Consider the following 20052-nt stretch of genomic DNA (forward strand, 5'->3'; position numbering starts at 1 on the left):
TTGTTGTAGTTTTTGTTATTAATTTATGTGATATTGGCTCTCATATGTGTGTAGGCTATGATAATTTTAAAAAAAATCTCATTAGGCCTAAAATTTTAACATTAATTTTAAAGATACGCTATCATTATTTTATTTTTTACATTTCAGCCCCCATTTCGTTCTCTGCGTGGGTTTGAGCCTACAAGCCAACAAGTGAATGATGTGCGCGCCTAACGGACAGGGTGCACGTGCAGCGCTCCTCCCTCAGGCCGGGGCATTCGGTTTAAATACCCTGCTTGGGTATGATAACCGGGTCATTTGGACTGTTCTGTCTCTGGACTACCCCGCTAACACCCCCAGGACTTAAAAGATTCCAACACCCACAAGCTAAAAGTTGTAGGTTTTGTGAGTATCATTTTTTTAAACACTTCCTGTTTCTCCAGGTATTGTGAATAAACTTAAATTCCTAAATTCCATTGTCCTGTTGAATGGCAGTGGCCCAATTTCCTATGAAGTAAAGCAACTGCATGAGAATAACTTTTGATAAAGATAATTGATCGTTAAGAACGACTATCACCTGTGGCTATATATTTAACTAAACTAATATTTGGTTAAATGAGAATAAAATGTAATACAGCACTCATCGCTCATTTGTATAATGACAATTGTGAGTGCGGCTGGGTAGATTTTGTCTTCCAATATTACTCTTGGCAGTGAAACCGTATTTTTATTCTGCGAAACAGGCGAGAACCGATTTAGGCTACAGATGCTAAGTCATCCAAAATTGGATGCAATATAGCATACCATGCAATGTCCATTGTTAATTCAACTATGAGAAAATACATATGAGTCCATTCGGGACCATATGTACTCTATAAGAGTTGATATAACACTGAATTTGACTTTTTTCTGTTCACATTTGTAACCTGTGTTTATATGTGTGCAATGACTTTATGTGAGTAAACAATCATATGAAGAATATTTTTTTAGGATAAAGTTTGTCTGTTCAAAGACACTGCCAGGGTGAAATTATTCCAGAATTTGTTCTGTGTTTGGTTTGTTTGGTTCGTTGCTTTGGCGCCTAGTTTGCCTTAATTGAGATTAAATTCAAATATTTGGCTTTGGCTCGAGACTCCTGCGCATAATCAGAATAATATACAGCACGTTTCAGTCTGTATTTTATTAGTTGTCATTCTGAATTTCACCAGTTGTTTGATATCAATGGATTAAAATAAAAAATATATTTTTTTAAAAACCTAAATAAACCTTGATCGTCTGAAGAAAAATGATGGGCTATTTAATAGAAGAAACTGAACTGTGACGTGTATTCAGCTCTGGGAGTTCGACTGGCTTAAAGCGCAGTGGTTTGAGACTGAATATTGGGTTTGTTTTGGAAATTCTCTGTTGCACTCCAGTCACCACACTAAGGTTAAAACTGTCTGAACTCCTTCATCTGAGAAAGTACCTGGTTTTTCCCATATTCCCTTTTTAGGGGAAAAAGTGGACATTTTCAATGAAAAGGGCTGACAGAGACCTTGGCCTGTTTTAACTCGGGGTGTGCCAGCAGCTGAGTGCATTGAATTGTCGGGGCAAGTGTAGTGGGGTTGGGAGCTGGGACAGAGAGCTTCTTGAGTTTCTAGGCTTGCAATAGTTCTTAATGCTGTATCTGGTCAGCAGCATCTGAAAAAACGACAGGGTCTGTGTTCCTACTGTACGTCAGGGCACCTTGTGTGTGTATGTGTGTGTGTGCAGGGAGAGAATGATCATTTGTATGTGTATGATAACTGTTTGAATTACATTTTTCAGCTCACCTCAATGGCTAACAGATGTCTAATGTCTAAAATTAAGAGTTCATTTGATTTGTGTATGTGCCCCACTCTCTCTTAAGGAGCTGCTCATTTGATCTGTGTGGTCAGGCTGCACAATTATAGAAGTAACCAATTTGTTTGGAGAAAGGCTGGGATCCATGGGGAGCTGGGTGTGGCAGGGTGAGGGGAGGGGGTGCGAGGCTAGGTTGCTGTTCACTTCTCACAAGCAGTGAGTTAAACTTCAGTCCCTGCAATGTAGAAAGATAGTCACATGACCCATGGGCGTCCTTGGTTCAGGGATCACATTGACCATCATTCAAAAGTCAAATGATACTTCATTTGCATCTACATTAATGAGCCAGGCGTTGCTATCGTACATTTTTTTCAGCATCTGTATGCAGCGTCCCTCTGTATTGAAGCATTTGCATCACTGTAGCATATGCATCATTTCATTTATCTTTTTCAAAACTCACAATAATAGACCTGTCACTGCCCCACACACATTTTAATTTTCTTGAGGTCTGTTGGATCACCATAAAAAATTATAGAATTGTTATTTTTTTAAAAGTTTTTACTGGAATTCATTTGTAATTCAGAATTACATATGATTTTCACTATAAATGTTTAAAAGCCAACTTATGGAGGTATGTTTGGATCCCACCTGACCCTGTGTGTTAACCTGAGGGATTGTGGGTAATCAGCTGAGGCCCTTCACCTCACAGAAGTAGATCCTGGCTGCATTCACCACCTGCACAGGAGTAGACTGGCTCCACTGGAAGCCTTAATCTCATGTAAATCATTATATGGCACTCATTTCAAACAAAAGGAGCTGTTCTTCCCAAAGGCAGATAACCCCTGAAGAGGCTGCTGATCTGGGCCACTCTGTGAGCTGGCAGCTACTCCTGTGCTATTATCAGAGTCAGGTGACAGTCCAGCATTCAAAACACCCAATCAATTGGCAATATGGCAGAACTTGACTATCTTTTTTTTTTAACCTGCAATGTCACAGGTGCACAGCACCCCTCTGTCTCACTACCTCAGCCGGTCACCGTAGCAACATTCTGGCACTCTTGGTGGGTGGAGGAAGGAGGGACTGTGGCCTGGCCGAGGCAGAGCAGCGTGTGACCCCAGTGACCCCTGCTTCATGGCGTGGCATACAGTGTGCCACGCACAGGCTCTTCCCTATAAGGGCTTCCTCCAAGGGATGCAGAGCTGCCTCCTTATATGGTCACAGCTGTAGAGAGATGGAGCTGCTGTTATCCTGGCTGCCACACGCATAGTAATGTGAGATAATGTTCGCTATCAGCTCTCACCTGTACAGGTGAAGGGAAATATTGCGAGTGATTAAGGGAATGACACTCGCTCTCCATTTCACACTCACACAACAGTTATAAAAGCTGGGTCTCATTTCACTAGTCTGCATATCTCTGTATGGCTATGGTGTGTGTGTGTGCGCATAAATGAAAAAGACTATGTGTATGCATACTCACCTGTGGGTGTGAGAGAGTGTTGGTATTTATATAATATATTTATAAAAGTATATTCATGCTGACAATCTACATAGCTCTAATATAGAAGCTAACATAAACCATACCTTTTCAGTACATGTATTTTATAATTGGTCTCAGTTCTGGTATACCAAATAATATCTCCTGTCAGCTTTTATTTGCTTAAAAAACTAAAATAAAAGTAAATAATAAAAAAACATCTATTTAAAGCGACTCTTAAGCTAATAAACCAATTTATATAGCAGGTGACGTCCTAATCCTGAATGACTGTTTTTGTGACTGATAACCACCCTGTGGGAAAATCCAGCAGCTCACCTTGGAATCCAAGATGGCCGCCAGCACCGCAAGCGAAGACGAGAAGCTCCTCTTCCTGGACAAGAGCTCCAGCAGCAACCCCACGGCGCAGGCCGACTGGGCCGCCAGGAAGCTGGTGTGGATCCCGTCCGAGCGGCACGGGTTCGAGGCGGCCTCCGTCCTGGAGGACCGCGGGGACCAGGTCCTGGTGGCGCTGGCCGACGGGAGCGGGAAGGTGACGGTCGGCAGGGACGACGTGCAGAAGATGAACCCGCCCAAGTTCAGCAAGGCGGAGGACATGGCCGAGCTCACCTGCCTGAACGAGGCCTCCGTGCTGCACAACCTGAAGGAGAGGTACTTCTCCGGGCTCATCTATGTGAGTACAGCACCCTGCCAGGCTCATGCACCCCTCTTCACATATCAATGTGCAGTATGTTTGTGAGTCTTTTGACTGTATTGTGTTTGTGTCTTTGGTGTCAGTACCACCAAAGTATGCGTATATGACATGTACATGCAAGTATTGTTGAGTATGTAACATTTTTTAAAGTATTGTATGAGTATGTTATACATGTCTTCGAGCATTGTATGAATGTGATACGTGTGTGAGTATTGTATGAGTGAGAAATGTGCGAGTATTGTCTGAGTATGTGACACAGGTGTGTGTGTGTATTATATGAGTGTGATATGTGTGGGAGTATTGTATGAGCATGTGATGTGTGTGTGAGTACTGTATGAACGTGTGATACAGGTGTGTGTGTGTATTATATGAGCATGATGTGTGTGTGTGTGAGTATTGCATGAGTATGTGATTGTGCTGGTATTGTATGAGTTATGTGACTCTCCTTCCTTTCAGACCTACTCCGGGTTGTTCTGTGTGGTGGTAAACCCGTATAAAATGCTGCCCATCTATTCAGAGAAGGTCGTGGAGATGTACAAAGGGAAGAAACGCCACGAAGCTCCGCCCCACATCTACTCCATCGCTGATAATGCCTACAGGAACATGATGCAGGGTGGGGCCTGTCACTCACAGGAACACGCTACATACTGTATACAAACCTGTACAAATGCATTCAGTCTTATTATATTTATCACTATGTCTCAAATATGGCTAAACCATGTCTAAATCACATCCAAATTGTGCCTACACTATGTGTAAACTCTGTATGTGGACCATGTGTAAACCGTGAGTGATGTGTGCTTGTTTGGGTTGCACCTCTGCAGATCGAGAAGACCAGTCTATTCTCTGCACGTGAGTACAGGCATGCTGGGAACCACAGGGCCTTTCACAACACTGCCTTTAACTCTTCAGTCTGCACAAAATTATGCGTTATGAAAATTAAGTAGTGGCAGTCAACACTGGCTGGTGCGTGTGCGTATGTGTGTATGTGGTTGGATGCAGATGTGTGTGTGTGTGTGTACATATATGAGTGTGTGTGTGCATGTGTGTGTGTGTGTGTGTGTGTGTGTGTAGTAGCAGGTAATGATGTGTGTGTATGCATCTGTGTAGTAGCAAGTAATAATATAGGTGTGTGTGTGTGTGTGTGTCTGTGTGTGGTCACTCTGTAGGGGGGAATCTGGTGCAGGAAAGACAGAGAACACTAAGAAGGTGATCCAGTACCTGGCAGTAGTAGCTTCTTCACACAAGAGCAAATGCCCTGTGAGTTTTACCCCATTCAACCCTCTCATAATAGCCTTCTACACCTTCTTCTGCCCCCATGGTCAGAGATATTACCCTCATACACATAATTCCACCCTCATCCACCCATAAATTAACCCTCCAACACTTTCCGTATCATCTAACACAGAATTGTAAAATTACTCATGAGTTTACAGTGCACAAAAAAGATGACTAAAAGAAGAAATATTTATCTCAGGGGTATCTAAGTATCAACAACAACCATTTCACTTGATTCAGAGGTGACGTGTCTTTTTTTTATTGTAGCAGGATCCGAATTCATCATCTTTTAATAAGGTATGGATCTGTCGTCATCGTAAATCAGAAATGACTTTGAAACAGGAAGTTATGGTGATGGTTGTCGATCATTGTTTGGGGCTTCGCTGGTGGAGGTGCTGCTCTGATGCTTGCCTTTCATAGAGCAAAGATAATCTACTGTAAGGTCACTGGAGGGCTGCAGCACCTGTAGGGCTTTTAAACCATGGTCCAGTTGAACTGTTCTAGACCAACGGATATCGGAGGTGTGCCTGTGGGTAAATGATGAGTTTGACTCACTTGCTGCCTGTCGAAATGACGCCTTTAACACCTATCCCATCTCTCTCTCTCTCTCCTAAACGCGGCAGTCAGGATCACAGTTAGCTTATGTGAGTACCAAGAGGGAGATTGACAGTTCACGTGTTTGGCATGTGTAGCTCGAGCACTGCATGTTACAGCTTGCCATTCTGATAAAAAACACACTAAAGGTAGGCTGTGGGCTGATATTGACCATCTGCATATTAGCTTCACTGAGAGACTGCAGAGTAGTGACAGTATTTCACGTGCACATTAGACTGTAGCTTTTTTTCACACTAATAGAGTAGATCTGTATCATTAAGGTGAATCAGACAGGTTATTCTGGTGGATTCATTTTGTTTAGTCACGGCACCTTTCACCCCACTTTCACAGAGCAGCGTGTGCATGACAGTGTCCGCCCACTTTCCCCATAACTCTGAATGTATCATCCAATCAGAGAGTGACCCTACCCCCCATCTCTTCATTTCCTTCAAACTTCAATCTCTCTTTGTCACTATGCTTTAGCACAATTGCTTTTATGTGTTTTGTCTGTTTTTGTTGTTTGAACATTTGGACATTTGTTCATTTTAATTTTGTTAGTGTGTGACGCCTGAAGTTTTTACGTTTAATGTATTTGGCCGATTGTGTGGATGTTGCATCCCATTATGGTCCACCAGGGGGAGCTGGAGAAGCAGCTCCTGCAAGCTAACCCCATTCTGGAAGCCTTTGGAAATGCCAAGACCATCAAGAATGACAACTCCTCCCGTTTTGTGAGTGAACACAATCTTGCCTTTTTTCTCCATTTTAACGCTCTTGTCTATCAGCAGCACTGTGTTTGTGTTATTGTGTTATTTCTCATCAGTCCACTTGACTCTTCCCATAGGGAAAATTCATCCGAATCAACTTTGACGTGACAGGCTACATCGTTGGAGCCAACATCGAGACGTGTATCCTGAAACTGTGACACTAAGAGCTCGACCTGCCCACAGCTGTTTAACATGACAAAATCAAACACAGGGAAAGTCTTTGATTGGACAGGCTATGCATTCAGAGACCTGCCTTATAAGAGCTGTTTTCCATAGACGGTCCATAGTAGCTGGATCGTTACTTCCTGCATTACTTCCATCCTATTTGTCTGCTTTATTCTGTGAGGTTCTGGTTGAGAGCAAGAGTTTACAGTGATACAGTATGCATCATTTGATGCAAAGGATGCATACAATTTTATTGTTTCTGCTTCAGTAGTAGAGAGACCGAACGGTCCACATAGAGAATCTGTAGTTGAGTTTCTGGCTGACTTATTTAAAGTCTGTGTGTTTGCTCGGTGTGTGCTCTATACTGCCAGCCATGCACCTATCCTAGGGTTTGGAATGTGTATGTGTATTATATATTGGGAAAGGGACACAGCTGTGATTTCTGATGTTTTAGTGTGGTATGGGGTAAGGGGGTTTAGGTTGTTGCTCTTTTTGATAAGGGACTCTCACGCCACAGATTTCCTTCTTAACCCTTTGACGCCTGCAGACCTCCTGGAGAAGTCTCGTTGTATCCGACAGGCTATGATTGAGCGCTCCTTCCACATCTTCTACTACCTGGTGGCCGGAGCCAAGGACAAGCAGAGAGGTGAATTCCTGACACCACAACTCACTGCTCACCTGTCTACCTGCTCACATGTTCACCTGAGTTAGTTGTGTGATCGACTGCTGTAGCTGATAAATTGCTGTGCTGCTCCATTGTTGAGTAACAAACAGAAGCCAGAAGACTCTGTGGCTCTCCAGGACCAGAGCCAGATTGTAACTGGATGGTTGTGTTCTGCAGAGGAGCTGCTGCTGGAGAACTTCAGCAGCTACCGCTTCCTGGTTGCGGGGCACATGCAGTTACCAGGACAACAGGACGACGAGATGTACAACGAGACGCTGGAGGCCATGGACATCATGGGCTTCACCGAGGAAGAGCAGCTCGGTACGGACTGTTCCGCAGATACACCGGCGATGAAGATCATGATGCTGATGATAGTCTTGATGGTGGTGGAGATATTGATGGGGTTCATGGTGAAGGTGATAATGGATGGCATTCATAAAGCACCATTCAGGGTAACACCCGCCACCCTCCCCCCTCCTCCCCCACACAGGGATTATGAAGGTGGTCTCCACGGTTCTGCAGCTGGGGAACATTGAGTTTAAGAAGGAGAGGAACCAGGAGCAAGCCACCATGCCCGACAACACAGGTGAGCGAGGGAGACAGGTGGAGACGCACAGCTTCAGATTGCTCTCTGAAACAGCTGTTAATATCAGACCTGACAAAGAATACCATTCCAGGAGATCCTCATTAAAATAATGTCAACTCAATGAAGAGATGAATTTTGCATTATGAATTAAAACTCTGGGAATAAGTTAGTCTGGACAAAATACTCGTTGAGCAGACAGCCTACACAGCGATGTTCGATAACCTCTTGGTGTGCCCAACCACCCGCTTTCCTTCAAGTTATGTCTTTGATGTTATTGTAATTATGTGTGTAATAATTTATGTGTAAGGGCTGGCACTGGCGTAACCATGGTGACAATATTCTATTTGTGTTTTGTTTTCTCTGTCTCTCGCTCTCAGCGGCTCAGAAGGTGTGCCACCTGCAGGGCATCAACGTGACGGACTTCACCCGTGCCATCCTCACCCCCCGCATCAAGGTGGGCAGAGAGGTGGTGCAGAAGGCCCAGACCAAGGAGCAGGTACAGATACTCATCATATTCAGGTGTATGATACTACCCAGAGTGTGTCACACACCTTAAAAATGATTGTGTGTGTGTGCATATGAGTGTGTGTGTCTGTGTGTGTGCGTGCGTGTGTGTGCTTTATTTAAATAGCCTCTCCTTCCCTGCAGGCGGACTTTGCGGTGGAGGCTCTGGCCAAGGCCATGTATGAGCGTCTGTTCCGCTGGATCCTGGCGCGCGTCAACAAGGCGCTGGACAAGACCAAGAGGCAGGGCTCCTCCTTCCTCGGCATCCTGGACATCGCCGGCTTTGAGATCTTTGAGGTGGGGGACCCCCCAAAATCAGTCCTGAAGTCATCCCCAAAATAAGCCCCTGCACCTCTGCACTGTAAACCTACCCGCTCAGCTCAAAGCTAGGGTTAGAGTTAGGTTTAACACCTACTGTGTTACTTCTCAAATTGCCTGTCATGACATTACACACCAGCGCTTCATTATCTTGTGATTACAAGGTGTTTTACTCAAGATTACCACCATTGCCAAATCGCCTTCAAAGTCCTTGGTTGTTCAAAACCCCTTGTGAGTTCAAGACATCAATGAAGTGAATTTTGAAGTCCAGAGAAGTTTCTCCTGAAGAGGAAGGAAGATGACAGGTATGTTCTCAATGTTCTGCAGGATAACTCATTTGAGCAGCTCTGCATCAACTACACCAACGAGAAGCTGCAGCAGCTCTTCAACCACACCATGTTCATCCTGGAGCAAGAGGAGTACCAGCGGGAGGGCATCGAGTGGAGCTTCATCGACTTCGGCCTGGACCTGCAGCCCTGCATCGACCTCATCGAGAGACCGGTCCGTCTGTCTGTCCGTCCGCCTAACACCCACCTCTCACACTCTGTCCCTGGCTCTTTCCCTGTATGATAGCATATATGTACTCAGGTGTGTATACCTGTGTGAGGGTTTACCTGTACCTAACTCAGCTGTGTGTACCTGTGTGATGGTGTCCTGTACCGAACTCAGGTGTGTGTACCTGTGTGAGGGTTTACCTGTACCTAACTCAGCTGTGTGTACCTGTGTGATGGTGTACCTGTACCGAACTCAGGTGTGTGTACCTGTGTGAGGGTTTACCTGTACCTAACTCAGCTGTGTGTACCTGTGTGATGGTGTACCTGTACCGAACTCAGGTGTGTGTACCTGTGTGAGGGTTTACTGTACCTGACTCAGGGTGTGTACCCGCAGAATAACCCCCCAGGTATCCTGGCCCTGCTGGATGAGGAATGCTGGTTCCCCAAGGCCACAGACGTCTCCTTCGTGGAGAAGCTGATGAACACACAGGCCAGCCACCCCAAGTTCTCCAAACCCAAACAGCTGAAGAGCCAACCGGAGTTCTCTGTGCAGCACTACGCTGGCAGGGTGGGGTTAAATGCCATCAGCCTCTCTGCTTCTTTATTTCACCTACATTGCATTTCTGCACAATTTAAAGCTGCATTACAGAAACACCCTGTTGATTTTTAAATGGATTGAAATTATGCCAGGAACCACAAATGACTTAAACGTTTTTAACCTGAAGTTTTTATTCTATTCTATTCTATTCTCAATCCCTTGTATGATTGTGAGTTAGCTGTTTGGTTTTTAGCAGGTGACCTGATGTGACCCCCTAATGTCCTGTTTTCCCATGCAGGTGGACTACAACGCCTCCAACTGGCTGACCAAGAACATGGACCCTCTCAACGACAACGTCACTCAGCTGCTCAATAACTCCTCCATCAATTTCATACAGGAGCTCTGGAAAGACAGTGAGTGTCCCTGCCGGGGTGGGGGCTCTCATGTTGGTGTTTTGCCGACGTTGTGACTTACTCTGGCCCCGCCCCCTCTCGCAGCGGATCGTGTGGTTGGCCTGGACACCATCACTAAGATGTCGGGCAGTTCCGCTCCCGGCCCCTCCAAGGCTAAGAAGGGCATGTTCCGCACCGTGGGCCAACTGTACAAGGAGTCCCTGACCAAGCTCATGACCACCCTGCACAACACACAGCCAAACTTTGTGCGCTGCATCATCCCCAACCACGAAAAGAGGGTACGCACTCTCCACTACTGCGCGTACAGCTAACTCACCATCACAACACTGTGTTACAGCACTGTTTTACTGTACATACACACTGTATACTCTCAAGAGTAAAGTTATAATCAGTTATAAGAATATAGTGTACAAAGGGGGATGTCCAGTGGCACTGTAAGTGAATAAAAAGGCATTGCCTAGCAGCAGGTTAGTAAGCTTCACTGCTCTGGGTGCAGGCTGGGAAGCTGGATGCTCACCTGGTCCTGGAGCAGCTCAGGTGTAACGGGGTGCTGGAGGGAATCCGAATCTGCCGGCAGGGCTTCCCCAACCGCATCGTCTTCCAGGAGTTCCGCCAGCGGTGAGTGAATAAGCATCATCATTATTTTACATGTTTGTTCATTTGTATATTATCATTTCATTCATTAATTTAGGCTCAGGTGTGTTACAGGTAAGCAGACCAGGCTCAGGTGTGTTACAGGTGAACTTTGTGTATGGTATTTTAAGCGGTCTCTGGTGTGATGTTCACACAGATACGAGATCCTGGCTGCCGGTGCCATTCCTAAAGGCTTCATGGATGGTAAACAGGCCTGCACCCAGATGGTGAGACTGCCAGTGTTTATTCAACTAAACACAAACATTCACAGTTTTTGGGGAGGTTTCACATTTTCCCATTTGTGGGTCTCTGCTAAATGCAGTAGAGTCAGAATCAGAAAGAAGAGTGTTCTGGAGACACGCAGGAAGAACTCATAACATGTTCGGATCTATGGAACATATTCTGTACATCATAACATACTGCATATAAGAATACATTGATCATTGCAGGCATAGTTTGAAGATTGTATTGGAAATATGGTAAATACATGTCCAGTACATGCAGTGAAATATATAACTGAGAGGGGCAATGGCTATGCTCATGGTAGATATATTCAGTCATACATGGTGTATTTTTATGGTGTAGTACACGGTGTATTCCTGGGTTTTTGTGCTCTATCACCCATGTATTAAGGTTTTTATATTTGTTTTTCCTCACCCCAACTCATTCTCTCACCGCATAGATCAAACACCTGGATCTGGACCCCAACCTGTACCGGATCGGCCAGAGCAAGGTGTTCTTCCGCACAGGTGTGCTGGCCCACCTGGAGGAGGAGCGGGACATTAAGATCACCGTGGTGATCATCGCCTTCCAGTCCCAGGCTCGTGGCTTCCTGGCCAGGAAGTGAGATTCTTACGCTTGTTGAAGGATTGTTCCTAGGGGTGACAATGTGCTCCTGCTTACCCAGAATGCCTCTTTCTCACGCAGGGCGTTTGCTAAGAGGCAGCAGCAGCTGACGGCCATGAGGGTGATCCAGAGGAACTGTGCCGCCTACCTGAAGCTGAGGAACTGGCAGTGGTGGAGGCTTTTCACCAAGGTGAGCTTTAATACACCTGCCACCTGGAAAACAGGGACTACAGGGATTATATAACCACAATAATCATCACAACAACACTGATAATAAATACAGGGCTGTAACTTTGCAACTTCTGGAGTTTTCCATGTGTTGCTGTAAATCTAGAAGCAGTAAGAGGCTGTCAGTATACAGTGTGAGATACAGTGTGTAGGGTGAAAAAATATATTCCGGGGTGCCAGTGTGTTTAAGTGCAGCTTTAGTTCATTGAATGTGCTCTTGTTGACTCCCAGGTGAAGCCCCTGCTACAGGTCACCAGACAGGAAGAGGAAATGACCCAGAAGGAGGAGGAGCTTCAGAAAGCTAAGGAAATAGCACAGAGGTCTGAGTCGGAGCTGAAGGAGATCACCCAAAAGCACGCACAGGTGGAGCTCTCGTGAACGCAGCCACAGTTTAACTACAGCCAGCGTTTTCAGCGTTCGGGACAGTTATGAGATTTGGGATGAGTGAAGTGATTGAGGAAAGGTGCTCTTCTTCCCCTCCCTCCTTCCCTCCACCCCTCAGCTGCTGGAGGAGAAGACCCAGCTGCAGGAGCGGCTGCAGACGGAGGCCGAACTCTACGCCGAGGCGGAGGAGCTGCGGGTTCAGCTGGAGGCCAGGAAGCAGGAGCTGGAGGAGATCCTGCAGGAGATGGAGACGCGACTGGAGGAGGAGGAGGAGCGAGGCCAGGCCATGCAGGCCGAGAGGAAGAAGATGCAGCAGCAAATACAGGTGAGCCTTCTCCACCCTACCTCTCACGCGGGTACACCCACCTGCACCCTCCCATGCACAGTTACACACTCCTCACACACAGTTACAGACACCTACACCTTCCTACACACAGGTACACAACCCTACACCCTCCTGCACACAAGTACACACTGCTCACACACAGATACACACATCCTCACTTCCCAGCTCACAAATAAGCCCTTTCTCTCACCCTCATGATGAGGCAAGACAAAGTATGGTATTACCAAAGCACACAGACAGCAAAAGCACTCTGAAAACATGTGAATTCAGACAGCTGTCGTGCTGAACGTGGTGTGGTGTTTAATCAAGGCTGTGTTAACTCTGGCTCCAGGAGCTGGAGGAGCACTTGGGGGGCGAGGGGGACGCCCGGCAGAAGCTGCAGCTGGAGAAGGTGGCGGCTGATGGGAAGATTAAGAAGCTGGAGGACGACATCCTGGTGATGGAAGACCAGAAGAGCAAGCTGCAGAAGGTGAGTCAGAAACACTGGAAGGGCAGAGACTGCGTCCACTCCAGGCCCCTCCTTCTACCACGTCTACTGTCAGACTCCTCCCTCTTCAGTCAGGCTCCATCCACTTCCCCTTCAACAGTCAGACTCCTCCCACTTCTGGCAGGCTCTTCCTCTTCTCCTTCTGCAGTCAGGCTCCTCCCACTAAAGTCAGGCTCCTCCCAATTCTCCTTCTGCAGTCAAGCATCCCTCATTTCAGTTCGGCTCCTCCCACTTTTTCTTCTCCAGTCAGACTCCACCCTCTGCAGTCAGCTCCTCCCATTTCAGTCAGGGCCCTTCCACTATAGTTACGCTGTGCTGTGAATTTCAGGAGAAGAAGCTGTTAGAGGAACGGGTAGTGGACTTCAGCTCCAACCTAGCCGAGGAAGAGGAGAAATCAAAGAACCTGACCAAGCTGAAGAACAAACACGAGTCCATGATATCGGAACTGGAGGGTCAGTACACACATGCTAACACATATGGCACTACACGCTCTAATTCATGAACACTCATGCATACAGCACTACATACACCAGTCTACACTCTAATGTGTGTCTCTAGCACTGACCCCGCTCTATGCATGGTGTGTTTGAGTAAAGACTTAGTAATGGTTGATTGGTTCTGCTCCTTACACAGTGCGGTTGAAGAAGGAGGAGAAGGCCAGGCAGGACGTGGAGAAGGCCAAGCGGAAGCTGGAGGGGGAGCAGGCAGACCTGCTGGAGCAGACTGCTGACATGCAGGCCCAGGTAGAGGAGCTGAAGGCCCAGCTGGCCAAGAGAGATGAGGATCTGCAAGCTGCAGCTGTGAGGTAGGCATGGCACCGCCCCACCCTTCTCTGCCCCTCCCAGCCCTGCCCTGCCCTGATCTGTCCCATTATTCATTAACACTCCTACTCCACCCTCTGGTGTGTGTTCTGAAGGGTTAAGATGTGTGTGAGGTGTATGTTCTTACTGATGGTGTGTGTTCTGCTCTGGGTGGTTGTGTATTTTCTGGTCAGTGTATGTGCTGTTGGTAATTGCATGTGTTCTGGTCAGTGTGCGTGTTTTTGATAGTGGCGTGTGCTCAGTGTGTGTTCTCATGCTCGTCCCTGTCACGCTCCTCCCTGCTGCTGTGTGCTGCAGAGTGGAGGAGGAGGCAGTGCAGAAGAGCGGCGCTCTGAAGCGGATCAGGGAGCTGGAGGGGCTGCTGTCCGAGGCGCAGGACGACCTGGAGGCGGAGCGCTCCGCCCGGGCGAAGGTGGAGAGGGCCCGGCAGGACCTGGGAGACGAGCTGGAGGCGCTGAAGTCCGAGCTGGAGGACACCCTCGACACCACCGCTGCCCAGCAGGAGCTCCGGTGAGCGCTCGCCAGCGGGTCGCAGGTTCTAATCCCACATCAGATCGGGATCTGAACTCCCTCCCATTACATTACATTACATTATAGGCATTTAGCAGACGCTCTTATCCAGAGCGACTTACACAACTTTTACACCGCATTTTACATTTTATCCATTTATACAGCTGGATATATACTGAAGCAATTTCGGTTAAGTACCTTGCTCAAGGGTACAACGGCGGTGTCCTTACCCGGGAATCGAACCTGCGACCTTTCGGTTACAAGCCCAGTTCCTTACCCACTGTGCTACACTGTCGCCTCCCTGCGGCAGCAGTGTGGAGAGTGTGTTCATTTAAGGCATACTGGGGCAGATGCTCTGCTTTATTAGTCTGACCCAGTGTGCCTTCAGTATGTGAGACAGGGTGTGTGTGTGAGTGTGTTTGTTCATGTGTGTGTGTGTGTGTGTGTTTGTGAGTGCGTGTACGTGTGTGAGTACATGTGTGTTTGTGTGTGTGTGTGTGTATGTGTGTGTCTGTGCGTGTGTGTGTATGTGTGTGTTTGTGAGTGCGTGTACATGTGTGAGTACATGTGTGTTTGTGTGTGTGTGTGTGTATGTGTGTGTCTGTGCGTGTGTGTGTGTGTGTGTGCGTGTGTGTCTGGGCATGTGTGCTTGTGTTTCTGAGTGTGTGGGCGAGGGTGTGTGTGTGTCTGTGTGTATGTGATTAGATTAGATAGTAACAGTGCATGTGGGATGTTCCCTGCAGGGTGAAGAGGGAACAGGAAGTTGCTCTGCTGAAGCAAACGCTGGAGGAAGAGGGGCGGGCCCATGAGGCGCAGGTGCAGGAGCTGCGGCAGAAGCACACACAGGCTGCGGAGGAGCTGAGCGAGCAGCTGGAGCAGTGCAAACGGGTACCAGCACACCTTTACCTGTATTACAGTGCAAACGGGTACCAGCACACCTTTACCTGTATTACAGTGCAAACGGGTACCAGCACACTTTTACCTGTATTACAGTGCAAACGGGTACAAACACACTTTTACCTGTATTACAGTGCAAACGGGTACAAACACACTTTTACCTGTATTACAGTGCAAACGGGTACAAACACACCTTTACCTGTATTACAGTGCAAACGGGTACAAACAGACCTTTACCTGTATTACAGGACAAACGGGTAAAAAACAGACCTTTACCTGTATTACTGTACAAATGGGTACAAACACACTTTTACCTGTAGTACAGTACAAACGGGTACAAACACAGTCTTACCTGCATTACAGTGCAATAAAAGCAGTGGTCTCTGACGTACCCCTGCAGGCTAAGTCCAGTGTGGAGAAGGCGAAGGTGGCGCTGGAGCAGGAGCTGGCTGAACTGAGCACGGATGTGCGCTCCCTGACCAGCGCCAAGCAGGAGCTGGAGCACAAGAGGAAGAAGGTGGAGGGGCAGCTGGCCGACCTGCAGGCCCGCTACAGCGACAGCGAGAGGCAGAGAGCCGAGCTGGGGGACCGCGTCGTCAAGACAGCCGTGAGCGCCTAAAAAAACAGCTACATGTTGCAGAATTACACAGCGTAGCAGTCATAGTTGCCAAGTTAAATGACCTAATGGCTTAAATGTTATCATATGCCTGGATATGAATTGAATCATTTCTATTTTTACACAACCTTTTTATTATTTTTTAAATATCATTATAAAACAACTTGAGGGAAAAGGGAAATACCATAAAGTAAACTGATAAAATAAACAAGGATGGACAGATGTGAAAATATTAGTTGGGAAATGGTTCAGGATAAATACATTAATGAGGGGTTGCAGGAGCTACACCAGGGATGTGAACCTATAACCTTCTGTTTACAAGCTCAGATCCTATGGTCATGTATATACCTCAACACCTGGTCCTCTGACAGGCGGAGCTGGACAACATGACCGGCCTCCTGAATGAAGCCGAGAGCAAAAACATCAAGCTTAGCAAAGAAGTGGCCAGCCTGAGCTCCCAACTGCAAGACAGCCAGGTACCCAGCCTCACAAATCACCATACGCCATTACACACTGTGCACCATTGCACACTGCACACCATTACACACTGTGCACTAGACACCACTGCCTACCCACCAGCCTCAGCTCCCAACTGCAAGACAGCCAGGTACCCAACCTCACAAATCACCATACACCATTACACACTGCACACCATTACACACTGTGCACCATTACGCACTGTACACCATTACACACTGTGCACTATTACACACTGTGCACCATTACACATTGTACACCATTACACACTGCACACCATTACACACTGTGCACCATTACGCACTGTACACCGTTACACACTGTGCACTATCACTGTGCACTAGACGCTACTGCCTCCCCACCAGCCTGAGCTCCCAACTGCAAGACAGCCAGGTACCCAACCTCACAAATCACCACACGCCTTACAACACCATAAACCATTACACACCGTACATACCACTCACATACAACGCCACACATACGTCATACACCATTACACACACATACAGCAGCACATAGGTCATACATACACCACAAAATGCCTTCCTTCCTATGCTTGTGCCTGGGAGGGTCCTGCTGGTAACATCACAGATTTTAACCTCCTAGGGGCTGCTGGCAGAGGAGACTCGGCAGAAGCTGAACATCTCTGCACGCCTGCGGCAGACGGAGGAGGACCGCAACGCCCTGCAGGAGCAGCTGGAGGAGGAGGCGGAGGGCAGGAGGGGCTGCGAGAGGCAGGTGTCCTCCCTCAATGGACAGGTGAGCTCCTTGCCTGGGCAGAGCTGGAGGGGATAGGGGCGGGACTAGAGGGGCTGTGGGGGCTGTGCTAGGGGTGGGACTAGAGGGTGGGAGGGCAGGGCTAGGGGCGGGACTAGATGGTAGGTGGGGGCAGGGATAGGGGTGGGACTAGAGGGTGGGGGAGGGCAGGACTAGGGGCAGGACTCGAGGGTGGGTGGGGGCAGGGCTAGGGGCGGGACTAGAGGCTTTCCCTGACCTAACAGCTATTGAGCTGTGTCTGTGCAGCCAGGATTCAGGGTTGTGCGTTTGGCACGCTCAGCTCTGACCCCAGTTCCCCCCCCCCCCTTAGCTGTCAGACTCCAGGAAGAAGGTGGACGAGCTGAGCAGCAGCCTGGAGCTGCTGGAGGAGAGCAAGCGGCGGCTGCAGCGGGACCTGGACGGGGCCGGCCTGCGGTACGAGGAGAAGGCCTCCGCCTACGACAAGCTGGACAAAAGCAAGGCCCGCCTGCAGCAGGAGCTGGACGACCTGCTGGTGGACCTGGACAACCAGCGCCAGCTCGTCTCCAGCCTGGAGAAGAAGCAGAAGAAATTTGACCAGGTGAGTCCACGAATTAGCCCGGTTAGCAGACACCTCACCTGAGTTTCCTGTCTAAGCCCCTGTCTTTGACACTTCTGTGACTTTTCCAGCAAGTGTGGTAAGATTATGCATTTCAAATCACTAAACTGAAAAATGGTTCTAATAGGAGAATAGCATCTCCTATTATCCCCTCTCTGTGCTAGATAATGTCAGATGAGAAGGTTATCTCAGGATTATCCTCTGTGTGGTAGATGGTGGCGGAGGAGAAGGTTATTATCCTCTGTGTGGTAGATGGTGGCGGAGGAGAAGAGTGCCTCCTGTAAGTTTGCAGAGGAGCGCGATCGCGCGGAGGCGGATTTGCGGGAGAAGGAGACTCGGGTGCTGTCGCTGACTCGGGCGCTGGAGGAGGCGCAGCGTTACTGCGAGGAGCAGGAGAGGAGTAACAAGGCCCTCCGTGCCGAGATGGAGGACCTGGTCAGCTCCAAGGACGACGTTGGCAAGAGTGTGAGCGTTCCGCCTCGTACATCCATACATTTCATACACCTCATGCACCCATACTCCAGTTTATGTACATACCTAATCTCATACGTTACCTCATATGCCTGCACACCACACACTCATATACCTGTTTACACTCTTACTCCTCCTACACACACATCTTCATTTGCACCAGCCCCCACACACCTCATAACCTTGATGTCTACTGAGAATGTATGTTTGTACAAGAGCCCGGCCTGACTCTTCCTCCGGTCGGCAGGTTCACGAGCTGGAGAAGGCGAAGCGAGGGCTGGAGGCACAGGTGGAGGAGATGCTGGTGCAGGTGGAGGAGCTGGAGGACGAGCTGCAGGCCGCAGAGGACGCCAAGCTGCGGCTGGAGGTGAACATGCAGGCGCTGAAGGGGCAGCACGAGCGGGACCTGCAGGCCCGCGAGGAGCAGGGCGAGGAGAAGAGCAGACACCTGCTCAAACAGGTACTCTCAGCACTCTGACTGTCAGCTGGCCAATCAGCAGGCTTTCAACTGACTAATCAGCGCTCTGTCAGCAGACAAATCAGCAGGCTGTCAACTGGCCAATCAGTTGTCTGCCAGCTGGCCAATCAGCTGTCTGTCAGCTGACTAATCAGCAGTCTGTCAGCTAACCAATCAGCAGTCTGTCAACTGGCCAATCAGTGCTCTGTCAACTGACCAATCAGTAGTCTGTCAACTGACCAATCAGCAGTCTGTCAGCCAGTTTACCAATCAGCATTCTGTCAATCAAAAAACCAATCTGCTGTCGGTCAACCAACCAGTCAACCAATCAGTTAATACTCTGTTGACCAATCAATACTCTGTGAGAGCGGTGTTTGTAACTAAGCGTGCTGACCGTTGCAGGTGCGGGAGCTGGAGATTAATCTGGAGGATGAGCGGAAACAGAGGGCTGTGATGGCAGCCGCTAAGAAGAAGCTGGAGGGGGACCTGAAGGACCTGGAGGACCAAGTGGAGATGAGCAGCCGCGGTCATGACGAGGCTGTCAAGCAGCTGCGTAAGGTGCAGGTAAGCTCCGCCTCTGCACCTCACGGGCTGGCCCCACCTCATGTCCTTGGCCCCACCCCTAATGAGGCTCATCTGCCCCTCTCATACTTCCCCTGTCCTTCATGGAGTGGCCTTGTCCCTCATATGTTAGTCCCACCCCTTTCTCTGTCCTCACTCCTTTTTGATTGGCTCCGACCATCATATGTGGACCCCACCTCTCACATGTCAGCTCCTCCTCTCATAGGCACCTCCTTCTTTCTCCTCCCCCAGGCCCTGGCCAAGGACCTGCAGAGGGAGGTGGACGACTCTCGCTCTGCCCGGGAGGAGGTGCTGTCCTCCTTTAGAGAGACCGAGAGGAAGGCCAGGAGCCTGGAGACCGACCTCATCCAGCTACAGGAGGTGCGGTCTGCCCTGCCAAGTGCAGATCACATATACAGATATCAATGTGCTGTTTATACTGACATCACAATTTCACATAAACAAAGATTCCCCCCTTTTCTTCCGCTCACCCCCATAGTGACATTAAATTAGCAATACAAACCTTGCTTGAAGGTTTTTATTCCAATTTCTGAGATAGCTGACAGGTCAAAAATACATGCCATTGACAAAGACATATTTGTTAAACTCCCAAAATCAGTTTAAAGCAACAACAGAGCCGGTGGAAGGCTGTAGTCCAGT

General features: G+C 48.3%; 1 protein-coding gene across 1 annotated transcript in view; it reads left to right on the forward strand.

Moving 5' to 3' along the window:
- Positions 1 to 242: 242 nt before the first annotated feature.
- LOC118216985 (myosin-11-like) overlaps positions 243 to 20052 on the forward strand; it is a 24753-nt gene continuing 4943 nt past the window's right edge. The window contains exons 1-36 of the mRNA XM_035398690.1: positions 243 to 384; positions 3603 to 3965; positions 4443 to 4599; positions 4811 to 4838; positions 5156 to 5246; positions 5532 to 5561; positions 6494 to 6586; positions 6700 to 6763; positions 7335 to 7433; positions 7629 to 7772; positions 7942 to 8037; positions 8415 to 8533; positions 8686 to 8838; positions 9187 to 9360; positions 9748 to 9921; positions 10190 to 10304; positions 10389 to 10582; positions 10801 to 10922; positions 11095 to 11164; positions 11620 to 11780; positions 11865 to 11973; positions 12243 to 12374; positions 12514 to 12720; positions 13073 to 13210; positions 13557 to 13680; positions 13862 to 14033; positions 14347 to 14559; positions 15303 to 15447; positions 15857 to 16063; positions 16444 to 16548; positions 17156 to 17308; positions 17637 to 17885; positions 18156 to 18368; positions 18622 to 18834; positions 19234 to 19395; positions 19645 to 19773. Of these exons, the coding sequence (XP_035254581.1) occupies positions 3624 to 3965; positions 4443 to 4599; positions 4811 to 4838; positions 5156 to 5246; positions 5532 to 5561; positions 6494 to 6586; positions 6700 to 6763; positions 7335 to 7433; positions 7629 to 7772; positions 7942 to 8037; positions 8415 to 8533; positions 8686 to 8838; positions 9187 to 9360; positions 9748 to 9921; positions 10190 to 10304; positions 10389 to 10582; positions 10801 to 10922; positions 11095 to 11164; positions 11620 to 11780; positions 11865 to 11973; positions 12243 to 12374; positions 12514 to 12720; positions 13073 to 13210; positions 13557 to 13680; positions 13862 to 14033; positions 14347 to 14559; positions 15303 to 15447; positions 15857 to 16063; positions 16444 to 16548; positions 17156 to 17308; positions 17637 to 17885; positions 18156 to 18368; positions 18622 to 18834; positions 19234 to 19395; positions 19645 to 19773 (5097 nt within the window). The 5' untranslated portion in view covers positions 243 to 384; positions 3603 to 3623. The remainder of the gene's footprint in view (positions 385 to 3602; positions 3966 to 4442; positions 4600 to 4810; positions 4839 to 5155; positions 5247 to 5531; positions 5562 to 6493; positions 6587 to 6699; positions 6764 to 7334; positions 7434 to 7628; positions 7773 to 7941; positions 8038 to 8414; positions 8534 to 8685; positions 8839 to 9186; positions 9361 to 9747; positions 9922 to 10189; positions 10305 to 10388; positions 10583 to 10800; positions 10923 to 11094; positions 11165 to 11619; positions 11781 to 11864; positions 11974 to 12242; positions 12375 to 12513; positions 12721 to 13072; positions 13211 to 13556; positions 13681 to 13861; positions 14034 to 14346; positions 14560 to 15302; positions 15448 to 15856; positions 16064 to 16443; positions 16549 to 17155; positions 17309 to 17636; positions 17886 to 18155; positions 18369 to 18621; positions 18835 to 19233; positions 19396 to 19644; positions 19774 to 20052) is intronic.

This window comes from Anguilla anguilla, chromosome 17 (genome assembly GCF_013347855.1).
Source record: "Anguilla anguilla isolate fAngAng1 chromosome 17, fAngAng1.pri, whole genome shotgun sequence".
NCBI lineage: Eukaryota > Metazoa > Chordata > Actinopteri > Anguilliformes > Anguillidae > Anguilla > Anguilla anguilla.